Below are 23,835 nucleotides of genomic sequence, written 5' to 3' on the forward strand. Positions count from 1 at the left end.
AAAACAGGAACACAAAATGCAGCAGACTCCAGAGGAAGAGGATGAGTAATGGTGAAGGGGTGGAAGGTAAGTGACTTTTTCTGCCTAAATTAGACAGCAAACACATATGAAACTTCCAAATATTTAACAGCCGGATTGTGAGACTGTTGCGATTGTTTCTGAAGCTGCTCCTTGTTGCACTGTGCAGGAGTACACCTTCCCACTGCTCCAATCACGGTCAGGGACGGTCAGGTAGCTGCTGAGACTGAAGCTGTTGTCCAGGTCACGGGACACCACGCTGGCTTGGACCTCACTGCTCGTCGGACTCCCATCCACTGTCCAGCTGACTACAGCAAAGCCCATGGACAGTTTGCTGACCAGACAAACTAATGTGCCTGCCCCTTTACTGGACATCATCTCATCTGAAGGCCCAAGCAGTTTTACTTAAGGGTCAGGGAGTTGCTGAGCTGCAAGAGAAAAGACAATGTTTGCATACAAAGTTAGCAAAGAATATAGCATCATTTCAGTTTAATAAGAACAGGTTTGAGATGTTGCAGCTTCCAGAATTGGGCCTCAGAAGGTTATTGTGGGAGTGAGGATCCCTCGATTAAGATTATTGAGATTTGTGACAATAGAAAGTACTAATTTTGATGTAAAAACAATTGTCCTGGTGACTCTGAATGTCAGCATCATTCACTGTGGGGAATCCACTTCCGTCTCAATGGTTGTATATGGATCTGTGCTAAGTTGGTTGATCCTAAGTTGGTTCATCAGGGATACTGCTGTTGATCTCAATATCCGTGTTTGAAGGGTGAGGGATTCTGGAGATCATTGCTGATTGAAAGCCAATGATGATTCTGTGCTCCTTCAATGCCAGCCACAGGCATTCAGGAATAAATGTACCTCAATCTCTCCACAGCTCTGACTGAAAGCTCCAGGTGTGTGTGGTCCTGAGCTCTACAGACTAATGAGCAACAGGACATGGAATGGTCTATGAGGATGCTCCAATTAGCCCATTCAAGGTGAGAAGAACAAAAGAACTTCTTGCTTGATCTTCAATGATCCTTTCTCCAGCTCAATACCTCCTCCTCCTCCCGCCCCCCCCCCCAATCTTTTTTCCCACAGAGTCCTCTGAATGGGGAAAGGCTGCTGGCAGTGTACACAATGCTGCAACGTTAACTCCTGGCACAAGTTCAATGTCAACATGACATCCAGCAGCAGCTCACAGTGAGCGAGTGGTGAAGGCTCTGGTCTGAGGTGTCAGTACTGAAACTCAACATAAATCCGGCAAGCCCTTTCATTGTACTGTCACTCCTGCCATAGTCCAGCGACAGAGTGATTCGGGTCTGAGACCACCATCTCAGTGAATTCACCTCAGAACCTGAGCTCCAGCCTGAGAACGTGCAAAACCTAAATCAAAGCAACAAGTCTCCAAGGAGCAATGAGAGCAAAGGATAGCAATGAAGGAAAGGGAGCGGAGGGAGAGTTCCAGCATGTATTGGGAGAATGTGAGGAGGTGAAAACTAAAGGCCGAACAAATGAGGTACGAAGGGAGAATTATTTGGAAAATGCCTTAAATTCTTCCAATTTGGCCTTTGACCTAACACTTCCTTACGTGGTATGGTAACATTCAGTTTGATATTTCTACATGTACGTCCTGGGGACAGTTCTTCTATATTAAAAAGGTGCCATATTAATACAAGTGATTACGTTGAGCGAGGTGGGACTTCCTTGCTCAAGGAGAAGGCAAGACACAAAATAAGCAATGGTATGGTCATCGTCAGAATCATTAGAAATTGAAGCTAGAGAATGAAAGAGTCCCTCGTGTGTATGTGACAAGAAAGTGCTCTTAAAGAAACTAGAAACATTAGATGGTTTGCAGCAAACAACCTGCCCCAGAAATGGAAAGGAGAAAAGCTGAGGAAGGATTGGAGATGGAACGTCTGAAGGCAAGAGAATTGTTGAAGGATCAAGTTGTAGTGACTGTAACGAGGTCAGTCAGATGGACCTCAGAATATGAGTTCCCTTATTGGAGCTGTTAATCCGGTCCAATTCGGGAAATATGGCTGACAGATATAGACTGGTGCATCAGAGGTTCGGTTCACTCAGTGCTGGCTCTGAGAAAGTCAGACTAGCGACAAGTACTATGCACCTGTAAATAAAAGGTGATGTGATACCAGCCTCTGTGGAGTTATGCGACAAGACTGTGATTAATAATGTAACCATACAAAAGTGCTTGCAACCTAAAGATTAAGTGGATTCAAACAGGCACTACAACTGGCTTTGTTATTAGAAAATGAAGGATGTGGCGCGTAAGAGTTACAGGGGAGATCCATGGACTTGCCAGGCCGACTAAACTTTGAGAGAGCACTGGAGTGAAGGCAATAGCACAGCCTCACTCAGGACATATCCTGAACAGAGGGACTATGGGTCAGCCCACAGGAAAACCCTAAAACAGTGGCAATCCTCAGCCAAATAGTTAACATTTTTCAAGGATCCGGGCTGGCAGGCCATTATAGTTGCTGCTATTATGCAAACTCGAGACAGCATCAGATTTCTGCTAGACCTGAATTGAGTAAAACAACTCAGGTTGGTATCCAAGAGAGTGCACACCCTGGAAAGCCCACCTACCTTTGGTTTGGAACAATTAAATTGCTTAGCAACATCCAAATCAGAACCAAAATGTCTGGTTGAATGGTCACCTGGTTCTAATGGAGATTGATAACGGCGCAGCTATATCCGTGATTGCAAACCAGTCTTTAACAAATGAATGCTCTAGACTCCAACTCTTAAGTTTGCATAAGATCTCAGCTAGATTGAGATCCTATACTAGGGAACCTTTGCAGATTAAGGGTACAACAGCGGTTCGGGTCTTGTATGATGGTGCAAAATTAGTTGAGAAAGATTCATCTTGATTGGCTCAACATTTTTCGATTAGAAATGGCTGCCTGAGTGAAATCCTAAGAAGACACCTGGACATTTTTCAGGAAGGACTAGGAACTGTCAAAAGAGCAGCGGCCACTTTGCATCTTGACCAGGAAGCAATTCCACAATTCTGCAAGGCCTGCCCAGTCCTATTTGCCTTACGGGCAGAAGTAGTGGCTGAAATCAGGAGGCTGCAATGCGAAGGAATCGAGCCAGTGCAGTTTGAGGAATGGGCAGTACCGATTGTGAAGCCCAGTGAGTAGATTCGCCTTTGTAGGGATTTTAAATAAATAGTAAAGCGCTTCTTACAGCTGGATAAAAACATAATCCCTCACAGAGGGTTTATACACAAATCTGGCAGGGGCTGTCTATAATGAAGCTGGACATAGCCATGTGTAATGCAACTGCAGTTAGATGAGGATTCCCAGACAAATGCCCAATTAATTCTCAAAAGCATTTGTACCAATACATGAGACTGTCAATTGGGGCATCATAAGCCTGTGTAATGTATTAGTGGACGAGAAAGAAAATTTTATATGATCTACCCCAGGTTTCCATTTATCTGGAATGATGTGCTAATAAAAGGGAAGACCAATAAAGAGCACTAGAGAACTTGGACATTGTCCTTAGATGTTTCCCCAAGATGGGAATATGCCTTAAAAGGGGAAAATGTGTGCTTTGGGCATGCCAAGTGACCTACTTGGGCTACACCCATTGGAAGATAGTGAAGGCAATCAAAAGAGGCCCAGCTCCCACATCTGTTCCTTGGATTGGTGAGGTATTACAGAGAGTTCATACATAGCCTGGCCTCATCCTGGCACCCTTCTATCTGCTATGGGAAAATGGTCACGCTTGGAAATGGTCTCGTAGCCAAGACGTAGCCTTTAGGGAAGTGAAGGAGCAGTTATCATCGGCCAAGGTGTTAGCACATTATGATGCCAAGTGAGATCTGGTGCTGATGGGCAGTGCCTCCCTGTAGAGTATCAGGGTAGTGTTAGCTCGCAGATGGCCCAATGCAGAGGAATGCCCAATCGGGTATGCTTCCTGGACTGTGGCTGATGCAGAGCACAAATACACCCAGATAGAGAAGGAAGGTATGGCGGTCATCTTTGGTGTGAGAAAGTTGTATCGATATCTATACAACACAAATTTGTAATACTAACAGACCACCAACCCTTGGTAGGGCTACTCGAGGAGGATAAGGCAGTGCCACCATAGCTTCAGCTCGAATTCAGCATTGGACTCAGTCTAGGTGCATACAATTACACTGTGCGGAGGCCAAGTAGAAAGTGCGGATGCATTGAGCCGCCTCCCACTGGTACATATACGAATGGTAGTGCTGTCACTGGAAGAGTCCGTTCTGGCTTTAAACTTTCTGGAGTCCCTTCCAGCCATCGCTGTAAATATTGGAACGTGGACACAAAAAGATCCCGTTCTGGAAAAATATAACAGCTGGCGGCAATGGGGGAAACATCAAAAGGGTCATCACAACCAGAACTGAAACTTCCCTGGACTCGGTGAGACCAGATCACTGTAGAGGATGGTATTTTATTATGGGGAGTGTAAGGGATTGTCCCGAGCAAAGGTTCTCATCCATTACTGGCTGAACTCCACCAGAAACATCCAGGGGTGTACAAAATGATGATGTTGATGAGAGGTTATGTCTGGTGGCCAGGATTTAATGCAGACATAGCCATGGTCATAGACAATGGGTCATCATTTTCCAGCAGGATATTCCTAAAGTTGAATGGCATTGGCACACCAGGACAGCTCCATACCATCCATTGTCCAATAGTCTGGAAGAAAGAGCCATCCAAACTTTGAAGATAAGCTTTAAGAAACAGCTTCCACCTTCACACATTACAAAACTGTCCCAGGTCCTATTTAATTATCTGACCACCCCTCGTAAACTCCAGGAATAGCTCCAACAGAGTTGCTATTGGGGAGAAGACACCACACCAGGTTAAATCTGATCTTCATGGACCTGGGCAAGAGGGAAAACAAGGAAGTGAAACAGTAGCAGGAACACCAATGCTTGACACAGACTCTGCTAAGCGAGAGACAGTTTACATGTGGATGCCGCAGCCTCAGCACCTTTACCATCTGAAGAAAAGGAGCAATTTCTTCCATCATGCTCCGGGTGCGAGAGTCAGGCTGCATATCTGGGGCTGAGTCGGAGTAACTGGACCCGGTGGGTAAACGCCCCTAAAAACGGTATGAGAAAATGAACAAGTCTGTCCTGGACTGAGAGGGGGATGGATGTAATCATGGTTGACAGGTATAAACAGGAGTGTTCCCCCTCCAATTTTATTTTGATTTAATCCCTGACCTCGCCTTCACTGTTTGATCACACAACATTGCCCTTTGATGTGAAGGGCCCTGCTTGTCACTGGCCACTCGGGTGTTTCTTTGCTTCCTGGTGGTGGAAACTGAATAAAGATTCGTGCACCTTGTGTCTTTCATTGTGTCTTACACTTGCACACACACAACATGGGTGCTGGGGAATAAATAAGCACTACCACAGTTTAGTGTGGGGGTAAAAATTAAAAAAAAATAAACAGAAGTGTCAGAGATTCTGTTCACTCAGATGCTGCCTCTTGAGGAAGCTGGATCAGTTTGCGAAGGATCCTCCTTGTATCAAGAGAGAAAAAAAAATTAAACAGGAGTACCGGTTCTACTCTCCCACTTCACTTTGTTTTCCCCATTAGCATTTCCCCTATCGGGTTTTGCTTGTCACTGGTTCCCTGGCCACACGGGTGCCTTGAACTAAGCTAATGTCAGAAACAGCACAAACTCAGGTAGCACCAAGAGTGATTGTTCTGCTTCTGCTGCGAGACTCTGGAGAAACAACCAACATTTTCACTCAGGTTAAGAAATAGGCATGAGGAAATAATCAAGTTTCATCAAGTGTCGAAATTCACACAGTTAGTATCCACAGAGGAATTCCCAGCCACTTACCTGCAAAAAAGAGCTTGGTCTCTTGCCCAAACACACACACAGTGTGATGTTCTAGGTTCTGGATCAGTGGTGGAATTCTAGGGTTCAGTCCATACAGTTATCCAGGATCCTGGAATTGGAGAGAAAACACCTTCAGATACTCCATTCCCAGCATTGATCATGTATTCCCAGTGCCCCAGTTGGTGTGGGACAGTAAGGAATAACCTCACAACAACATCCACACACTGACATTAAAATATCATCAACACTCAGTAGTGGGAATGATTCACAAAGTTACCAATTATGAAATAACGGCAATTGGAAAATATTATACCCAAGAACAACATTAAAGTAATTTATGAATTCTTAAATATTAGAGTATTTGATCCAATACAATGATATTAGGAGGCCATTATTTCCTGATATCAGTTTTTGTGTTACCTTCTGTCACTGTGAGACATAAGCACTGGCCGAGCTAAACCACTTTTCACAGTAATACACGGCGGCATCATTCACCTCCACGTTTTTGATGATTAACTGGTAAATGTTGTGGCCGCTGTTGGCTGTCGATGTGAAACGGTCGCTGCTAAACCCAGACCCATAGATAGGCGCACTGCTCGAGTGATGGTAATAGAGGATCCACTGAGGAGCTGATCCTGGTGTCTGCTTGTACCAGCTCACAACATAGTTATCAGCCGTTCCAATGTTACAGTCCAGTGTGGCCTTGTTTCCCGGTTTCACAGTCAGGTGTGGAGGCTGAGTCAGAGTCTGACACTGTCCATCTGTAAAAGAGCAAGGATTAAACATCAGAAATGGACCCTTGTAAAGGGGACTGTAAAACCCCGACCTGCTGCTGTGGAAGGAGCAGTGTTTTACTTACAGCCCAGCCACACTGCCAGGGAACAGAAAAAGCACAAGATCCACATAATTTCTGCCTGTCTTCAGCGACTGTATCTGGGACAGACTGTGGCAGCAGGTTCCCATTGAAGCCAGTTATAGAGCCCTTCACAACAGGAAGGAAATCCGTGCAAATGAGAGCGATTCACACTGACCAACCAGAGCAAGGACCTGAAACCCACCCATTCAGGCTCAGAGATTCAGGTTGATGCAGTGATACCTCAGTCCGACTCTAAACTCTGTCACATTTTACACTGAAGCTCGTTTATTGTCTGATATTTCCCTTTATGTTTACTGCTTCTTCTGGAGTTAAAATTGTTCTTCACACCTACTATCAAAAATCTCTTTCTAGAGCCAATTCACCTAACCTGCACATCTTTGGACTGTGGGAGTAAACCCACACAGAGAGAATATGCAAACTCCATACAGACATTCACCCAAGGGTAGAATTGCCTGGCACTGTGAGGCAGCAGTACTAACCACTGAGCCACCATGCCACCCTAACAAAAACTTAAAAATCTGCACATTGTCAATCTTTTCGATCACATAATTTGCTTCTCTGCATGCTCTAATAGCTCCGTGCAAGAGAATAGATTCAGCAAACTCCTAAGCAGACAGCACTTACTGAATATCTGGTATTCATGGTCCTTATTTAATTTGCAACCCGACTTGAGGCAGGATTGGAGGTAGAAAGTGAAAATTTAGTTTCCAACATCATTCCCAGCTCCAGCTATTTCAGACATTGTGGGTCTGGGCCCAGCAGGGCAGGGCAGGTGCCCATTTCGACTCTGTTAGGGTCTTGTTAACACTGAACTAATGGACATTGACAAGTCACTTCCAGCATGTCTCCAACTTCCAGTTTGTGTAGGGGCCTGTTTGTATGAGGAAAGGCCCTTTCTGCTTGCCTGGGTATCAGAGCTGAAAATGTGTTGCTGGAAAAGCGCAGCAGGTCAGGCAGCATCCAAGGAACAGGAGAATCGACATTTCGGGCATAAGCCCTTCTTCAGAAATCAGAGCAACCAACTGCTTCCCTGAGAAGGGGCTACATTCCATCCCATAATTCATGAGGAACCTGTCTCCAGGCCAGTTCAGAGGATCCCTCTGTGAGAATCCCAATGTGTGTATGTTCCCAGCCTCCAAGATAGGAATTGGAGCAGAGTGACATTCCCAACTCCTGTATCCCTCCCCAGGGTGAATATCCAGCCTAAGGTGTTGGTGAAACCCCTCAGTTAATGTTTGGATAATTTTGCTCTGTCATAGTTTGTGTGAACATGAAAGAGCTGAGCATGTGACTAGTTAATGATGCACCCACTTGCCACCTAACTATCATATTGACCACCAGGTGACCAGTTACACAATTAACAATATTTCACAGAATGGTGAATATGATTGAGTCAATAAGTATATCTGTTATTTCCATGGAACCCGAACATTGAGAATGAATTGAACTTCATGGGAATGTTGAAGGAGTTTGAATGAAGCTGCTCAGCAGTCAGTATTTGAGGGTGGTTTGTGCTGTCCAATCCAGCTGCTCCGAGTGGGTGAAATGAACAAACACCTGGCGCCCAGCAGGAACTGGGGCCTGTTATTTTAAGCTGAGGGACTGTCCAGAACACAGTCAACCTCAATATAACATCATTTTACTGCAACCGTACCCAAATCTCTCAGATTCCGTTCCACCCATTTAAGTAACAGAAACATCACTGTTTAAGGAGGCGAACCAGTTCTGTTGGGAATCTATAGCATGGTCTGTTTTGCATCAACTTATTTAAAAACTCCATGTGAAAGGAAGGAAACAGTAAAGATGATTTGTCACATTGTCAGTTTTGTCGAGTTTTCGTTGTGTCTGTTCATGAGTCCGAGCAGCTTTATTGTGCTAACGTTCAAACCTGCCTCATTAATGACTGACCACTCCTCTATAGTACCCCCCCCCTGCCCAATGCTAGCTGGATTCTACCTCTCACTGTGGGAAGTTGTCACAGCCCAGGTTCCCCAGAATTGAGCAGCAGAATTGTGGGTGGCAAGGTGGCACAGTGGTTAGCACTGCTGCCTCACAGCGCCAGAGACCCAGGTTCAATTCCCGCCTCAGACAACTGGCTGTGTGGAGTTTGCATATTCTCCCCGTGTCTACGTGGGTTTGCTCCGGGTGCTCCGGTTTCCTCCCACAGTCCAAAAATGTGCAGGGTAGGTGAATTGGCCCATAGTGTTAAGTGAAGGGGTAAATGTAGGGGAATGGGTCTGGGTGGGTTGCACTTCGGCGGGTCGGTGTGGACTTGTTGGGCCAAATGGCCTGTTTCTACACTGTAAGTAATCTAATTTAAGTAAAATCCTCTGGACTCTCAAACAGTTACTGCAGATTGGACAGTGGCAAATGTAATCCAGTATTAACAAAGGCAGGGAGAAAGAAAAAATACAGTGAATTACAAACCAAATAGACTAATATCGGTCGTGGGACAAAATGCTAGAGACAATTATAAAAGAATATTTGTAAAACATTGGTGAGATTGGACAAAGCCAGCATAGGTTTAGGAAAGACAAACCATGCTTAAGCATGCTGATGGAGTTTTTTGAAGATGCCTCAAGTCGAGTAGATAAGGGAGACCCAGTGGAATTGGTGCATTTGGACTATTAGACAGCTTTTGCTACAATCCCTGGTGAGAAGTTAGTGTGCAAAGTGAAAGCAGATGGGATAAGAAATAATATATCGGCATAGATCAGGAGTTGGTTGAGAGACAGGAAACAGAGAGTGGGAATAAATGTTTTCTGTGGGTCAGGAAGTGACTATTGGGATACTGCAAGGATCGCTATTTGCCATATATACAATTGACCTAAATAATGAAATCAAATACCCCTAAACTACTGACAACACAAAACGAAGCAGGATTGTGAATTGTGAGGAGGGATGAAAAGAGACTTAAAAGTGATTTACTCAACATGAGTGAGTGGGCAAACACATGGCAGGCACATTACATTGGAGCTAAATGCGACGTTGTAAATTTTGGTGTGGAAATCAGAAAGGAAGAGTTTTTTTTAAATGATAATACATTGGCAAGTGTGAAAAGAGAGAGAGATCTGGGTGTCCACATATCACAGTCAATGAAAGTACATAGGCAGGTACAGCAAGCAATTAGAATGGCTAATTTCATTTTGGCTTTCATTGCAAGAGGATTGGAATTCAGAAGTAGGGCTGACATACTGCAGTTACACAGGGCCTTGGTAAGACCATATGTGCACAGTTTTGGTCTCTCCATTGAGGAAAGCATAGACTTGTCTTGGACAGAGTATGGCAGAGGTTATATTTGGCTGATACTGGGAGTTTTGCCACTGTCTTATGAGGAACAATTACTTCAACTGGGCCTCTATTCGACACCATGACTAGCTCTGCTGTATCGCAGGGTTTGGCCAAGTCCAAATGAGCTTCAGGAGCACAGACAGCTATTTCTGTGGTCACAAGGAAGATTTCAGCATGGTGTATTGCCTCCTGGTGACAGGATTAAGGACATCTTGGAGAAGTTGCAGTAAATTGTCAAAGGGCAGCATGAGGTCATTGTACACATTGGTACGAACAACACAGGTAGGAAAAGGGATGAGGTCCTGCAGAGTGAATAGAGGGAGTTTGGCAGACCTGATGTGTAATAATCTCTGAATTAATCCCAGTGCCACACGCTGATGAGGCAAGGAGTAAAAGTATCAGGCAGATGCATTTGTGGCTGAGGAGCTGGTGCAGGGGACAGGGATTTAGATTTTTGGATCATTGTGAGATCTTCTGGGCCAGACGTGACCTGTTCAAGAGGGACATGTTGCACCTGAACTGGTGGGGCGTTTTGCTAGAGCTACATGGGAGAGTTTAAACTAGCCTGGGTGGGGCAGGCTCTAAGCAGTAGTGAGACAAGAGAGAAGATTGAGATGCAGAAGTTAGAGAGAGCAAGTTAAATAAACAAGGCAGACAAGAGCAGGGCAGAGAATAAGGGAAGACTGATGAATTAAACGGCATTTATTTCAATACAAGAAGTCTAACAGTTTAGGCAAGAGAGGAGGGGGTTTTGATTTTTGATTAAGGAAAACATCACGGTGATGCTTAGAGAGGACATTCTTGAGGGATTGTTCAGTGAAGCTACATGGATGGAACTGAGAAATAAGGAGGAGTGACAAATTGATGGGACTGTACCCACTCCCCTCATCCCCAATAGTCAGTGGGAAATTGAAGAGTAAATATGTAGACAATAAACAATAGGTGCAGCAGGAGGCCATTCAGCCCTTCGAGCCAGCACTACCATTCATTATGATCATGGCTGATCATCCACAATCAGTATCCTGTTCCTGCCTTATCCCCATAACCCTTGACTCCACTATCTTTAAGAGCTCTATCCATCTCTTTCTTGAAAATATCCAGAGACGTGGCCTCCACTGCCCTCTGGGGCACAGCATTCCATACACCCACCACTCTCTGGGTGAAGAAGTTTCTCCTCAACTCTGTTCTAAATGACCTATCCCTTATTTTTAAATCGTGTCCTCTGGCTCTGGACTCACCCATCAGCGGAAACAGGCTTCCTACCTCCAGATTGTCCAATCCTTTAATAATTTTATACATATCAATCAGATCCCCTCTCATGCTTCTAAACTCAAGTGTACACAAGCCCAGTCACTCTAATCTTTCAACATATGATAGTCCTGCCATTCCAGGAATTGACCTCGTGAACCTACTGCACTCCCTCAATAGCCAGAATGTCCTTCCTCAAATTTGGAGATCAAAGCTGCAGTCTCACCAGGGCCCTGTACAGCTGCAGAAGGACCTCTTTGCTACTATACTCAATTCCTCTTGTTAGGAAGGCTAGCATTCCATTATCTTTCTTCACTACCTGCTGTACCTGCATGCTTGCTTTCATCGACTGATGTACAAGAACACCTAGATCTCACTGTACTACCCCTTTACCTAACTTGACTCCATTTAAATAGTAATCTGCCTTCCTGTTCTTGCCACCAAAGTGGATAACCACACATTTATCCACATTAAACTGCATCTGGCATGCATCTGTCCATTTACCTAGCCTGACCAAGTCACCCTGTATTCTCATAACATCCTCCTCACATTTCATCCTGCCACCCAGCTTTGTGTCATCAGCAAATCTGCTAGTATTACTTCTACTGCCTTCATCTATATCATTAATGTATATTGTAAACAGCTGCGGTCCCAGCACCGAACCTTGTGGTACCCCACAGGTCACCACCTGCCATTCCAAAAGGGACCGTTTATCACAACTCTTTGCTTCCTGTCAGCCAGCCAATTTTTAATCCAAGTCAGTATTTTGCCCCCAAGATCACGTGCCCTAATTTTGCTCACTAATCTCCTATGTGGGACTTTATCAAAGGCTTTCTGAAAATCCAGGTACACTACATCCACTGGCTCTCCCTTGTCCATAGTTGCATCCTCAAAAAATTCCAGAAGATTGGTCAAGTACGATTTCCCCTCCATTAACTCATGCTGACTCTGACCTATCCTGTTACTGCTATCCAAATGAGTTGTAATTTCATCTCTTATAATTGACTCCAGCATCTTTCCCACCACTGACGTCAGGCCAACCGGTCTATAATTCCTGTTTTCTCTCTCCCTCCTTTCTTGAAAAGTGAGACAACATTAGCCACCCTCCAATCCACAGAACTGATCCTGAATCGATAGAATATTGGAAAATGATTACCAATGCTTCCACGATTTCTACAGCCACCTCCTTAAGTACCCTGTGAAGCAGACCACCATGTCCTGGGGATTTATCAGCCTTCAGACCTAACAGTCTATCCAATACCATTTCCTGCCTAATATAAATTCCCTTCAGTTCATCCATTACCTTCGGTCCTTCAGCCACTATTACATCTGGGAGGTTGCTTGTATCTTCCCCAGTGAAGACAGATCCAAAATATCTATTCAACTCTTCTGTCATCTGCTTGTTCCCCATAATAAATTCATCTGTTTCTGTCTTCAAGTGCCCAATTATAGTCTTAACTATTTCTTTTCAATTCACATACCTGAAAAAAGCTTTTACTATCCTCCTTTATATTTTTGGCCAGTATGCCTTCATACCTCATTTTTTCACCTTTTTAGTTATCCTCTGTTGCTCTTTAAAGGTTTCCCAGGCCTCTAGCTTCCTGCTCATCTTTGCTATGTTATGCTTCTTCTCTTTTATCTTTGTATCCTGGTTTTAATATGAATTTAAACCTTAATAATTCAAAGTTTAGGAGAACTTTTGTAGCTCGGGTGCTCGTTGTTGTGGTTCTGTTCGCCGAGCTGGGAATTTGTGTTGCAGACATTTCGTCCCCTGTCTAGGTGACATCCTCAGTGCTCGGGAGCTTCCTGTGAAGCGCTTCCATGATGTTTCCTCCGGCATTTATAGTGATTTGTATCTGCCGCTTCCGGTTGTCAGTTCCAGCTGTCCCCTGCAGTGGCCGGTATTTTGGGTCCAGGTCGATGTGCTTATTGATTGAATCTGTGGATGAGTGCCATGCCTCGAGGAATTCCCTGGCTGTTCTCTGTTTGGCTTGTCCTAGTAGTAACAGAGAACAACCAGGGAATTCCCAGAGGCATGGCACTCATCCACACCTTAATAATCATTTTATATTCACATTTAAATTATTTATTAAGATCATTTATATGGAAGTGACAACTCTGCAAAGTAAGACCTATATGATATCATAAAATGTTGTCATTGTATCATCTTCTTCCTTTGTTGCATTATAATGAATCAATTCTGCAGTGTTAGCCTTGGCTCAGCGAGAGCATACTCACCTCTGAGTCGGAAGGTGTTAGAAATATTGTTTACATTGACTTTAGTAAATCCTTTAACAAAGTTCTGCACGGTAGACTAATTAGTAAAGTTAGATCATATGGAACTCAGGGAGAGCTAGCCAATTGGATACAAAATTAGCTTGCAGATAGGGAACAGAGGGTGGTATGGAGGGTTGTTTTTCTTACTGGAGGCCTGTGACCAGAGATGTTCCGCAGGGATCAATGCTGGGTCCACTGTTGTTTGTCATTTATGTAAAAGATTTGGATGAGAATTTAGGAGACATGATTAATATGGTTGCGGATGATACCAAGGTTGGTGGTATAGTGGACTGATGAAGGTTATCTCAGATTACAAGGAAATTTTGGTCAATTGAGGTAATGTGCCGAGGAGTGGCAGTGGCAGTTTAATTTGGATAAATGTGAGGTATTGTATTTTGGTAAAACAAACAAAACCAGGACTCATATAATTAATGGTAGTGTTGTAGAAAGGGAGACCTGGGTGCATAATTCTTTTAAATTTGTATCACATGCAGTCAGGGTGCTTAAGAAGATGTTTAGCATGCTCGCTTTCATTTCACAGACCTTAGGGTGTCGGAGTTGGGATGTGATATTGAGGTTGTACAGGATGTTGGTGAGGTGTCTTCTGGAGTACTGTGTGCCATTCTGGTTGCCCTGCTACAGGAAAGATATTATGACATTGGAGAGGGTTCAGAAAAGATTTACCAGCAGCATATTGCCAGGATTGGAAGGTGTCAGTTATGAAGGTAGTCTGGAGAGGCTGGGAGGTTTTTCATTGCAATATCGATGACCTTATAGAGGTTTATCAAAACATGAGGGTCATAGATGAATATGGTAAGGGTCTTTTCCCCAGGGTGGTGGAGTTCAATAATATGGGCCATATTTTTAAGGTGTGAGGAGAAAGATATAAAAAGGCCATGAAAGGCAAGCTTTTTTCACTCAGATTGATGAAGTTGATAAACCCCAGGATCTCCTGTTCTACATTGGATTACCAGTGGTGTAGGGGTTTATGGCCATGGGGTGGTTAAAAGGCATTGAAGTCTTCAATACTATGATCATATTGAACAGCTGGGCAGGCTAGATGGACCAAGTGGCACACTCATGTTCTTGTGTTCTCTCCTGCATCATTGATGTCATTAATACTGTGAGGGGACATGACCTCTGGCGGTTCACGCACCCTCTTTCAGAATGCAGCTGCTCAGTGGCATTCTTGACCCTGGCACCAAACAGACAAAGTACCATCATTATGTCGGGACTGTGGGCAAAGAAAAGCTTGTCTGTTTTCCAAACTATAGCAATATGTATCATCAATTCTTTCGAGCCTTCTGTACAAACCCTGTACACTGAACCATGTTCTGGCTCTGGTTACACTCCCCAAAGGAATAACAAAACAAAAAGGACTGCAGTGATGTCAACATGTAACCGAACCGATGACAATTCCTGCACATCTGATTGTCCAACAACACCATGGGATTGCAGCTCAGTTAAGAGGACACTTGCTTTTCCGTCCTGAAGTTCTGGGTATAAATCCCACTTCAGAATTCTAACCCCAAAACATGGCTGCTGCTTGACTACAACACTGAGGCTGTGCTGCTTTGTTGGAAGTGCTATCCTGCACTTGCATTACTTGGAGGCTGCAATTGTCTGTTTGGATGAATTCAACAAAAATCCTTGTCCACATCACAGGAGATGGCCTGGAGTTTCTACATGTCACATAACTCAATGGGGATGAGTTGCTCTGCCATCTCTCTACTTATTGGATTAATATCTAAACACCACAGATTGTATGTCCCTCCAGAGAAATGAATATCTATTAACCACACAACTTGTCCTTTCAATCTCACCACATTCCTAAATTGAACTAGTCTTCAATGTTGCACTCTCTCAATCCCCTTGTGAAAGTCTGCGTACGAAACATTGACTGAATTTCTTTTCTCTTCATATAGCACATTTCTACTTCTCAACTGAGTTCCACATTTATGAAAGTATTCTGATCATCCTAAGAAGTCCCTGTGTCCAGGTGAACATTAATCCATCCTGCATGTCACATTTAGAAGTTTCTTCTGCTGCTGTTAAACTGTCCGGTCTGTCATTGCCAAGATTATTTCTTTATGAACTCAATGTTAGAGTGGCAACTCTCCAGGTGACTGATCCAACTCTCATTCCCAAGCTCTTCTGGGATGAAAAGAAATCAAATCAGAACAGGAGGGAAGTACAGAAACATTTTAAAATTATTCCATGTGTGTGTGAACACCACAGGCTAGGCCAGCATTTATTTCACATCTCCAACTGCCCCTGAGAATATGTCGATGAACTTCCTTCTTGAACTGCTATTTACTGCTCAACTGACTATTCTGTGGAAGGGGATTCCAGGAACAGTGCAATAATTTCCAAGTCAAGATATGGTAATGGTGTGTCCATGCTTTTGTTGCTATTTTTTCCTCCAAATCAGTAAAAGTCACAAATTTGGAACGTCATTTTGAAAGTGTCTTGGGGAGTAGATGCCATACATTGTGTAGATGCAGTGAGAGGACGAGAAAGCCCACACAAGTTGACAAAATACACGGAAGGATTTCCTGCACAGATTCTTTTTATTGGACATTACACTCAGCTACAATTATTAATCGCCTGATGCTGTTGGCTGATCATGAACTCACATGAAAGCCAGCATGGGGTGTTGAGCACAGCACCCACATGAACTGAAATTCCTGACTGGAGCCAAGTCACTGGTCACTGAAACGTGAAATGGGAAACTGAGCAGAACCTGCCTCAGGTACAAACACTTCAAACATAATACAGCACAAACACGCAGAGCAAAACAGGAACACAAAATGCAGCAGATTCCAGAGGAAGCGGGTTAAGTAATGGTGAAAGGGTGGAAGCTAAGTGTCATTTTCTGCCTAAATTAGACAGCAAACACAGATGAAACTTCCAAATATTTAACAGCCGGATTGAGAGACTGTTGCGGTTGTTTCTGAAGCTGCTCCTTGTTGCACTGTGCAGGAGTACACCTTCCCACTGCTCCAATCACTGCCAGGGACGGTCAGGTAGCTGCTGAGACTGAAGCTGTTGTCCGGGTCACGGGACACCACGCTGGTTTGGACCTCACTGCTCGTCGGACTCCCATCCACTGTCCAGCTGACCGCAGCAAAGCCCATGGACAGTTTGCTGACCAGACAAACTAATGTGCCTGCCCCTTTACTGGACATCTCCTCATCTGAAGGCCCAAGCAGTTTTACTGAAGGGTCAGGGAGTTGCTGAGCTGCAAGAGAAAAGACAATGTTTGCATACAAAGTTAGCAAAGAATATAGCATCATTTCAGTTTAATAAGAACAAGTTTGAGATGTTGCAGCTTCCAGAATTGGGCCTCAGAAGGTAATCATGGGAGTTAGCATCCCTCTGTTAAGACTGTTGAGGTTTGTGACAAAAGAAAGTCCTTAATTAGGATGTCAAACCAATTGTCCTGTGGATTAGAGCATCATTCACTGTGGGGAATTCACTTCCAACTCAATGGCTGTACACAGGTCTGTGCTATGTTGGTTCATCCCAGGTAATGTATCAGGGACACTGCAGTTGGTCTCAGTGATCCCTGCCTCTGATCTTTGTTTTCAAATTCAAAATCTGTTTTCTGTAGAACATCACTGGACCTGAAAATTAACTCTGCTTTCTCTACAGATGCTGCCAAATCTGCTGAGTTTTCCAGCAATTCCTGTTCTTCCCGAAAACCTATTGTGATGAGCTGTGACACTGAGTTTCATGGATTTGAGGGGAAGAAACAGTCAGCGTAAAGGAGAACCACACCTGGGAATTACAGCTCTGACCTATCTTACCATATTCCTGTTAACCCACTCCCCATTCCTACATCACTGTGCCTCTTCAATGCCAACCTCTGGCATTTGGGAATAAAATTATCTCAAACTCTCCACAGCTTTGACTGAAAGCTCCAGGTCGTGTGGTCCTGAGTTCTACAGACTAATGAGCAACAGGACATGGAATGGTCTGTGAGGATGCTCCAATTAGCCCATTCAAGGTGAGAAGAACAAAATAATTTCTTGCTTGATCTTCAATTATCCTTTCCCCAGCCTCAACACCACCTTTATTTCCCTCAGAGTCCTCCGAATGAGGAAAGGCTGCTGGCAGTGTACACAATGCAGCAACGTTAACTCCTGGCACAGGTTCAATGTCAACATGATGTCCAGCAGCAGCTCAGTGAGCGAGTGGTAAAGGCTAGGGTATCAGTACTGAAACTCAACACAAACCCAGCAAGCCTTTTTACTGCACACTCACTCCTGCCACAGTCCGGCTAGAGTGATGGCTACACCATCTCAGTGAATTCACCTCAGAACCTGAGCTCCAGCCTCAGAACTTGCAAAACCTAAATCAAAGCAACAAGTCTCCAAGGAGCAATGAGAGCAAACGATGGTAATGAAGGAAAGGGAGCGGAGGGAGAGTTCCAGCATGTATTGGGAGAATGTGAGGAGGTGAAAACCAACGGCTTGACAAATCACCTATGAAGAAAAAATTGTTTGTGAAATGGCTTAAATTCTATCAATTTGGCCTTTAATGTAATACTTCCTTTGGTGCTGAAGTAACATTTTGTTTGATAATTCTTTACGAACATCCTGGAACAGTTTTCTACTATATTAAAAAGGAGCCATATTAAAGCAAGAGATTGTGTTGAGAGAGGTGGGACTTCCTTGCTCAAGAAGGGAAGACACAACATAAGCATCGTTATGGTCATCGTCAGATTCCTAAGAGATCGAGGAGAGAAGAATGAACTAGAGCTCCTAGGTGTGAGTGAGAGGAGACAGTGCTCTTAAGAAAGCTAGGAGTTTCAGTCGGCTTACAGCAAACATTGGTTTGCTCATCTGCACCAGAAATGGAAAGGAGAAAAGCCGAGGATGGATTGGAGGTGTAACGCCTGACGGCAGGGGGGGAAAGAAAGTGTTGAAACCGGAAGTTGTAGTGATTGAAACCAAATCAGCCAGGTGAACCTCAGAGCATGAGTTCCCTTATTGAGGCTGTTAATCCGGTCTAATCAGAGAGAGTCCTGACGGACCGATACAGACAGGAGTGTTAGAGGTTCTGTTCACTCTGAGCTGGCTCGGAGGAAGCCGGATCAGCCTCTCGCACTATGCAGCTGTAAATAAAGGCTGAGGTGATATAGGCCTCTGTGAAGTTATTTCAATGGCGACAAGACTGGGACTAATGATGTAACTGTGCAAAGGTGCCTGCTAGCTGAAGCCCAACTGGACTTCGAACAGGCACAACAACTGGCTGTGTCATTAGAAAATGCGACAAGTGGAGCGTAAGATTTACAGGGTATGCCGATGGAAATGGAGCCCCTCCCCAGGCAGACTGAGCTTGTAGTATCGCCTCATTCAGGACATATCCTGAACCGGAGGACTCTAGGTCAAACCACAGCAAAACCCTAAAACAAAGCCAAGCCTCAGCCAAGCAAGTGAACATTTTCCAGGGTCCTGGCCGGCAAGCCATTGTAGTTGCTGCCGGTGTGCAGGACCGAGACAGCAACAGAGTCCCATTAGGCCTGAACTGAGTAAAGGAACTTGTAGGCTGGTGTTCAGGACAGTGTACATCCTAGAACACCCACTTGCATTGGTCTTGAAACAGTTAAATTGCGGAGCAACATCCAAATCACAATCAAAATAAATGTCTGGTTGAATGGTCACCTGGTTCTAATGGAGGTTGATACCAGCGTGGCTGTATCAGTGATTGCAGAACCAGTCTATAACAAACTTCACTCTGGACCCCAACCCTGAACTTTGCATAAGGCCTCGGCTAGACTGAGAACCTATACCGGGGAACCTTTACAGGTTAAGGGTACAACTTCGGTTCTGGTCTCATTTGATGTTGGAAATTGGTTGAAATAGATTCACCTTCATAGCCAACCATTTTCTAATGGATAAATGTTGAGCCCAAGTAAAGTCCTAATTAAATCCTCGGGCACTTTTCAGGAAGGAATCGGGACTATCAAAGGAGCAAAGACCACCTTGCATGTTGACTGAGAAGTGATTCCATGATTCTGCAAGGCCTGTCCTTCCAGGCAAAAGTAGAGGCAGACATCAGGAGGCTGGAAGGCGAAGGAATAATCAAACCCATACCGTTTATGGACTGGTCTGCACCAGTCACAAGGCCGAAAGCAGAGGAATGCCCAATCGTGTGTGCTTCCTGGACTGTGGCTAATGCAGAACACAAATACACCCAGTCAAAGAAGGAAAGTGAGCAGTTATCTTTCCTGTGGGGAAGTTGCACCAATACCTTCGCTCATGTAACATTGTCATAGAAACTGACCCAGAACCCTTGGTGGGGCTACTCAAAGAGGAGAAGGCAGTGCCACCCATAACTTCAGGTTGAATTCAGCATTGGGCTCTCAGGCGAAGTGCACCCAATTACAAGTTGGAACACCGTCCGGGAAGCCAAATAGAAAATGCGGATGCATTGAGCTGCCTCCCACCAGCAGATACACCAATGGTAGTGAGGCCACTGGAAGAGTCCGTTCTGGGTTTAAACTTTCCGGAGTCCCTTCCGGCCACCGCTACAAATTTCGGAATGTGGACACAAAAAGATCCCGTCCTGGCAAAACTATAACAGCTAGCGGCGATGGGGTAAAGATCAAAAGGGCCATCACAACCTGAACTGAATACTTTCCCGGACTCGGTGAGACCAGATCACCGAAGAGGATGGCATTTTATTATGGGGAGTGTGAGTGAGTATCCCACGCAAAGGACTCTATCAGTTCCTGGCTGAACTCCACCAGGATCATCCAGGGGAGTCCAAAGATGAAGATGTTGATGAGAGGTCATGTCTGGTGGCCAGGATTGGATGCAGGCATAGCCACGTTGGTGGGTCAGTGTGCAGGGTGCCAACAGGGATAAAAATTACCATCAGCAGCTGCAAACATCTTTTGTAATACACAGACTCCCAGAAGTCTTGGTCACAGACAAGTCTTGGACACCAGATCAGCTGCTTACCATCCATTGTCCACTGGGCTGGTGGAAAGCCAGACCAAACTTTGAAGGCTAACTTTAAAAAAACAGCTTCCACTTTCACTCATTACCAAACTGCCCCAGCTCCTATTTGATTATCTGACCACCCTTCTGGCAGCTACGGAAATAGCTCCAACAGAGTTGCAATTGGGGAGAAGACTCCACACCAGGTTAAAGCTTATCCTCCCGGACCTGGGGAAAGGGGAGCAGGAAAGTGAAACAGTATCAGGAACATCAACACTGGACACAAGACTATGCCAGGCGAGAGAGAGACAGTTCACTTCAGAAGTCAAGGTTTGGTGCCAATATCATGGAAGTGGACCTGCATGAGAAAGAGGCATGGCTGATGAGAGGTCAGGTCCTGTCATGTACAAAGTTCAAGTCAGTGAGCTGGTTCTGAACAAGCATGTGGACCAGATGAAAGCTGCAAACTCACAAACATGACAGGGTCAAATACCTGGTCCCTTAGATCAGTCGGAAAGGCTACTGGAACCCGTAGCTTCACCCCCACCCCATCAGTCAGAGTCAGAGACAGACACGGTGGATGTTGCAGCCTCAGCACCTTTACCACCTGAAGAAAAGGAGCAATTTCTTCCAACACGCTCTGGGTGCGAGAGTCGGTCTGTGTATCCAAGGCTGCGTCGGAGTAACTGGACCCGGTGGGTAAACCCCACTACAGACGGTATGAGAAAACGAACAGGCCTCTGTCCCTGGACAGAGAGGGGGATGGATGTAATGATTGTGTTGGGGTCAGCTAGATGGCCCTCATAGAATACGAGTTTCCTTATCGATGCTGTTAATCTGGTCCAATTGGGGGACACTGGCTGATGGGTATAAATAGGAGTGCCTACAAATGTCATTATTACTGTCTTGTCATGTTTGAAACTGGGATTTGAAGTTCTTCATTTCCCTGTAAACTGGTTGAACAGTCGGGTTTGGGATCTGGCTTTGCTGCTCCTCTCCCTTGTAAAAGTGCTGTTTCTTTGTATACAGGTGTTAATGTTAATTATTTTGTTAACTGTGAATTGTTTAATAAAATGTAAAAAAAACAGGAGCGTTAAGACATCCTGGTCACTCAGAGCTGGCTCTGAGGGATCTGGATCAGTGTCAAGGACTCTCCATGTGTAAATGGACTGTGACGATGATGGGAAAAAGATAACATAAAATAAATAAAATTTTTAAATAGGAGTGCCAGACCCACCCTCCCACTTCATATTGAATTCCCTAGATAAGCATTTTCCCCTATTGGGCTTTGCTTGTCATTGGTTCCCTGGCCACTTGGGTGCCTTTTCCTGGTGGTGGAGAGATTGAATACAATTATTTGCACAAAGGGGTCTTCACTGAGTCCCTGCCCTTACACAACATGGATGCTGTGGAGAAAAAATAAGCGCGACTACGGTGTTGCTGTATTGTGTGTGTGTGTGTGTATACCAAAAATAAATACATAAATAAGCAAACAACCAACCAGGAGTGTCACAGGTTCTATTCACTATTAGCTGGCTGTGAGGAGACTGGATCAGTGTCATGTACTATGCACGTGTATATACAGGACAACTTTATGACGGGATACTGGCCTCTGTCGAGCTATTTCAGAAATCAAGATAACAAGAGGTTCCAGTTCAGTGCAAAAATAAAAAAGCACAGACAAAGTTATCAATAGGCTTTAAAATTGAGAGAGGACTAGAGCAAAGAAATACTGACTCAGGAACTAAACTAGTATTTTCCTGAGTACTGCATTAGCAATGCTTGGTTTCTGAGAATGATTGCTTCTGATATTTCTGTCAACATTAATAATGGGTTATGTGTAGGCACATTGCTACTCAACTAAAAAGCAATGACAAAGCTTCAATTAATTAATTCACCATGAAATGCTTTGGGGCATTAAAAACAAAATTAAAATTAGAAAACATATCAATGAAGTTTCTTTCTTTCGATTTAACTCAGTGCAGCTAATATTGAATATTTTAAACAAAACCAACAGAACTAAATTTAACTGTTCCCAACATTGCACTTTATAAGCCTTGAAAAAAATTAGACCACATACTCAAATATGAGTCACCACCAAATATATTAACAAATGTACAGCATGCTAAAAAGAGTTTGTAAAATCAAAGCACTTATGAACAAAAACATGATATACAAAACTATGAACTAACAGCCAATGTCAGAAACAGCACAAACTCAGACAGGCAGCACCAAGAGTGATTGCTCTGCTTCTGCTGCTAGACTCTGGAGAAACAACCAACATTTTCACTCAGGTTAAGAAATAGGCATGAGGAAATAATCAAGTTTCAATCAAGTGCCGAAATTCACACAGTTAGTATCCACAGAGGGAATTCTCAGCCACTTACCTGCAACAAAGAGCTTGGTCCCTTGCCCAAACACACACACAGTGTGATGTTCTAGGGTTCAGCCCACACAGTTATCCAGGATCCTGGAAATGGAGAGAAAACACCTTCAGATACTCCAGTGCCAGCATTGATCATGTATTCCCAGTGCCCCAGTTGGTGTGGGACAGTAAGGAATAACCTCACAACAACATCCACACACTGACATTAAAATGTCATCAACACTCAGTAGTGGGCAATGATTCAGAAAGTTACCAATTATGAAATAACGGCAATTGGAAAATATTATACCCAAGAACATCATTAAAGTAATTTATGAAGTCTTAAATATTAGAGTATTTGATCCAGTACAATGATATTAGGAGGCCATTATTTCCTGATATCAGTTTTTGTGTTACCTTCTGTCACTGTGAGACATAAGCACTGGCCGAGCTAAACCACTTTTCACAGTAATACACGGCGGCATCATTCACCTCCACGTTTTTGATGATTAACTGGTAAATGTTGTGGCCGCTGTTGGCTGTCGATGTGAAACGGTCGCTGCTAAACCCAGACCCATAGGTCGGCGCACTGCTCGAGTGATGGTAATAGAGGATCCACTGAGGAGCTGATCCTGGTGTCTGCTTGTACCAGTACACATAATAGCTATCAGCCGTTCCAATGTTACAGTCCAGTGTGGCCTTGTTTCCCGGTTTCACAGTCAGGTGTGGAGGCTGAGTCAGAGTCTGACACTGTCCATCTGTAAAAGAGCAAGGATTAAACATCAGAAATGGACCCTTGTAAAGGGGACTGTAAAACCCCGACCTGCTGCTGTGGGAGGAGCAGTGTTTTACTTACAGCCCAGCCACACTGCCAGGGAACAGAGAAAGCACAAGATCCACATCATTTCTGCCAGTGAGCTGCCTGCCTTCAGCGACTGTATCTGGGACAGACTGTGGCAGCAGGT

At 44.3% G+C, this 23,835-nt stretch overlaps 1 protein-coding gene and 1 gene segment (V, D, J or C); both read right to left on the reverse strand.

The window, feature by feature from the left end:
• Positions 1 to 321: 321 nt before the first annotated feature.
• On the reverse strand, positions 322 to 6,769 carry LOC122565191. The segment is given in 4 exon segments: positions 322 to 446; positions 5,863 to 5,899; positions 6,304 to 6,623; positions 6,722 to 6,769. Coding segments are annotated over 4 exon segments (426 nt in total).
• A 9,337-nt stretch (positions 6,770 to 16,106) lies between these two features.
• On the reverse strand, positions 16,107 to 23,835 carry LOC122565193 (immunoglobulin lambda-1 light chain-like). Of its 3 annotated transcripts, none has more exons than XM_043720909.1 (4): positions 23,727 to 23,835; positions 23,310 to 23,628; positions 22,893 to 22,930; positions 16,107 to 16,796 (listed from the first exon to the last, which is right to left on the reverse strand). In XM_043720909.1, the coding sequence occupies exons 1-4, from the start codon at positions 23,773 to 23,775 to the stop codon at positions 16,474 to 16,476; spliced, it is 729 nt and encodes a 242-aa protein (XP_043576844.1). In that variant the 5' UTR covers positions 23,776 to 23,835; the 3' UTR covers positions 16,107 to 16,473. The 3 variants fall into 3 exon arrangements, with proteins under 3 accessions (XP_043576844.1, XP_043576843.1, XP_043576842.1); XM_043720908.1 differs by having other exon boundaries at positions 22,893 to 22,927; positions 23,307 to 23,628; XM_043720907.1 differs by having other exon boundaries at positions 22,893 to 22,927; positions 23,304 to 23,628.

The sequence above is a fragment of the Chiloscyllium plagiosum genome, chromosome 31 (assembly GCF_004010195.1).
Source record: "Chiloscyllium plagiosum isolate BGI_BamShark_2017 chromosome 31, ASM401019v2, whole genome shotgun sequence".
NCBI lineage: Eukaryota > Metazoa > Chordata > Chondrichthyes > Orectolobiformes > Hemiscylliidae > Chiloscyllium > Chiloscyllium plagiosum.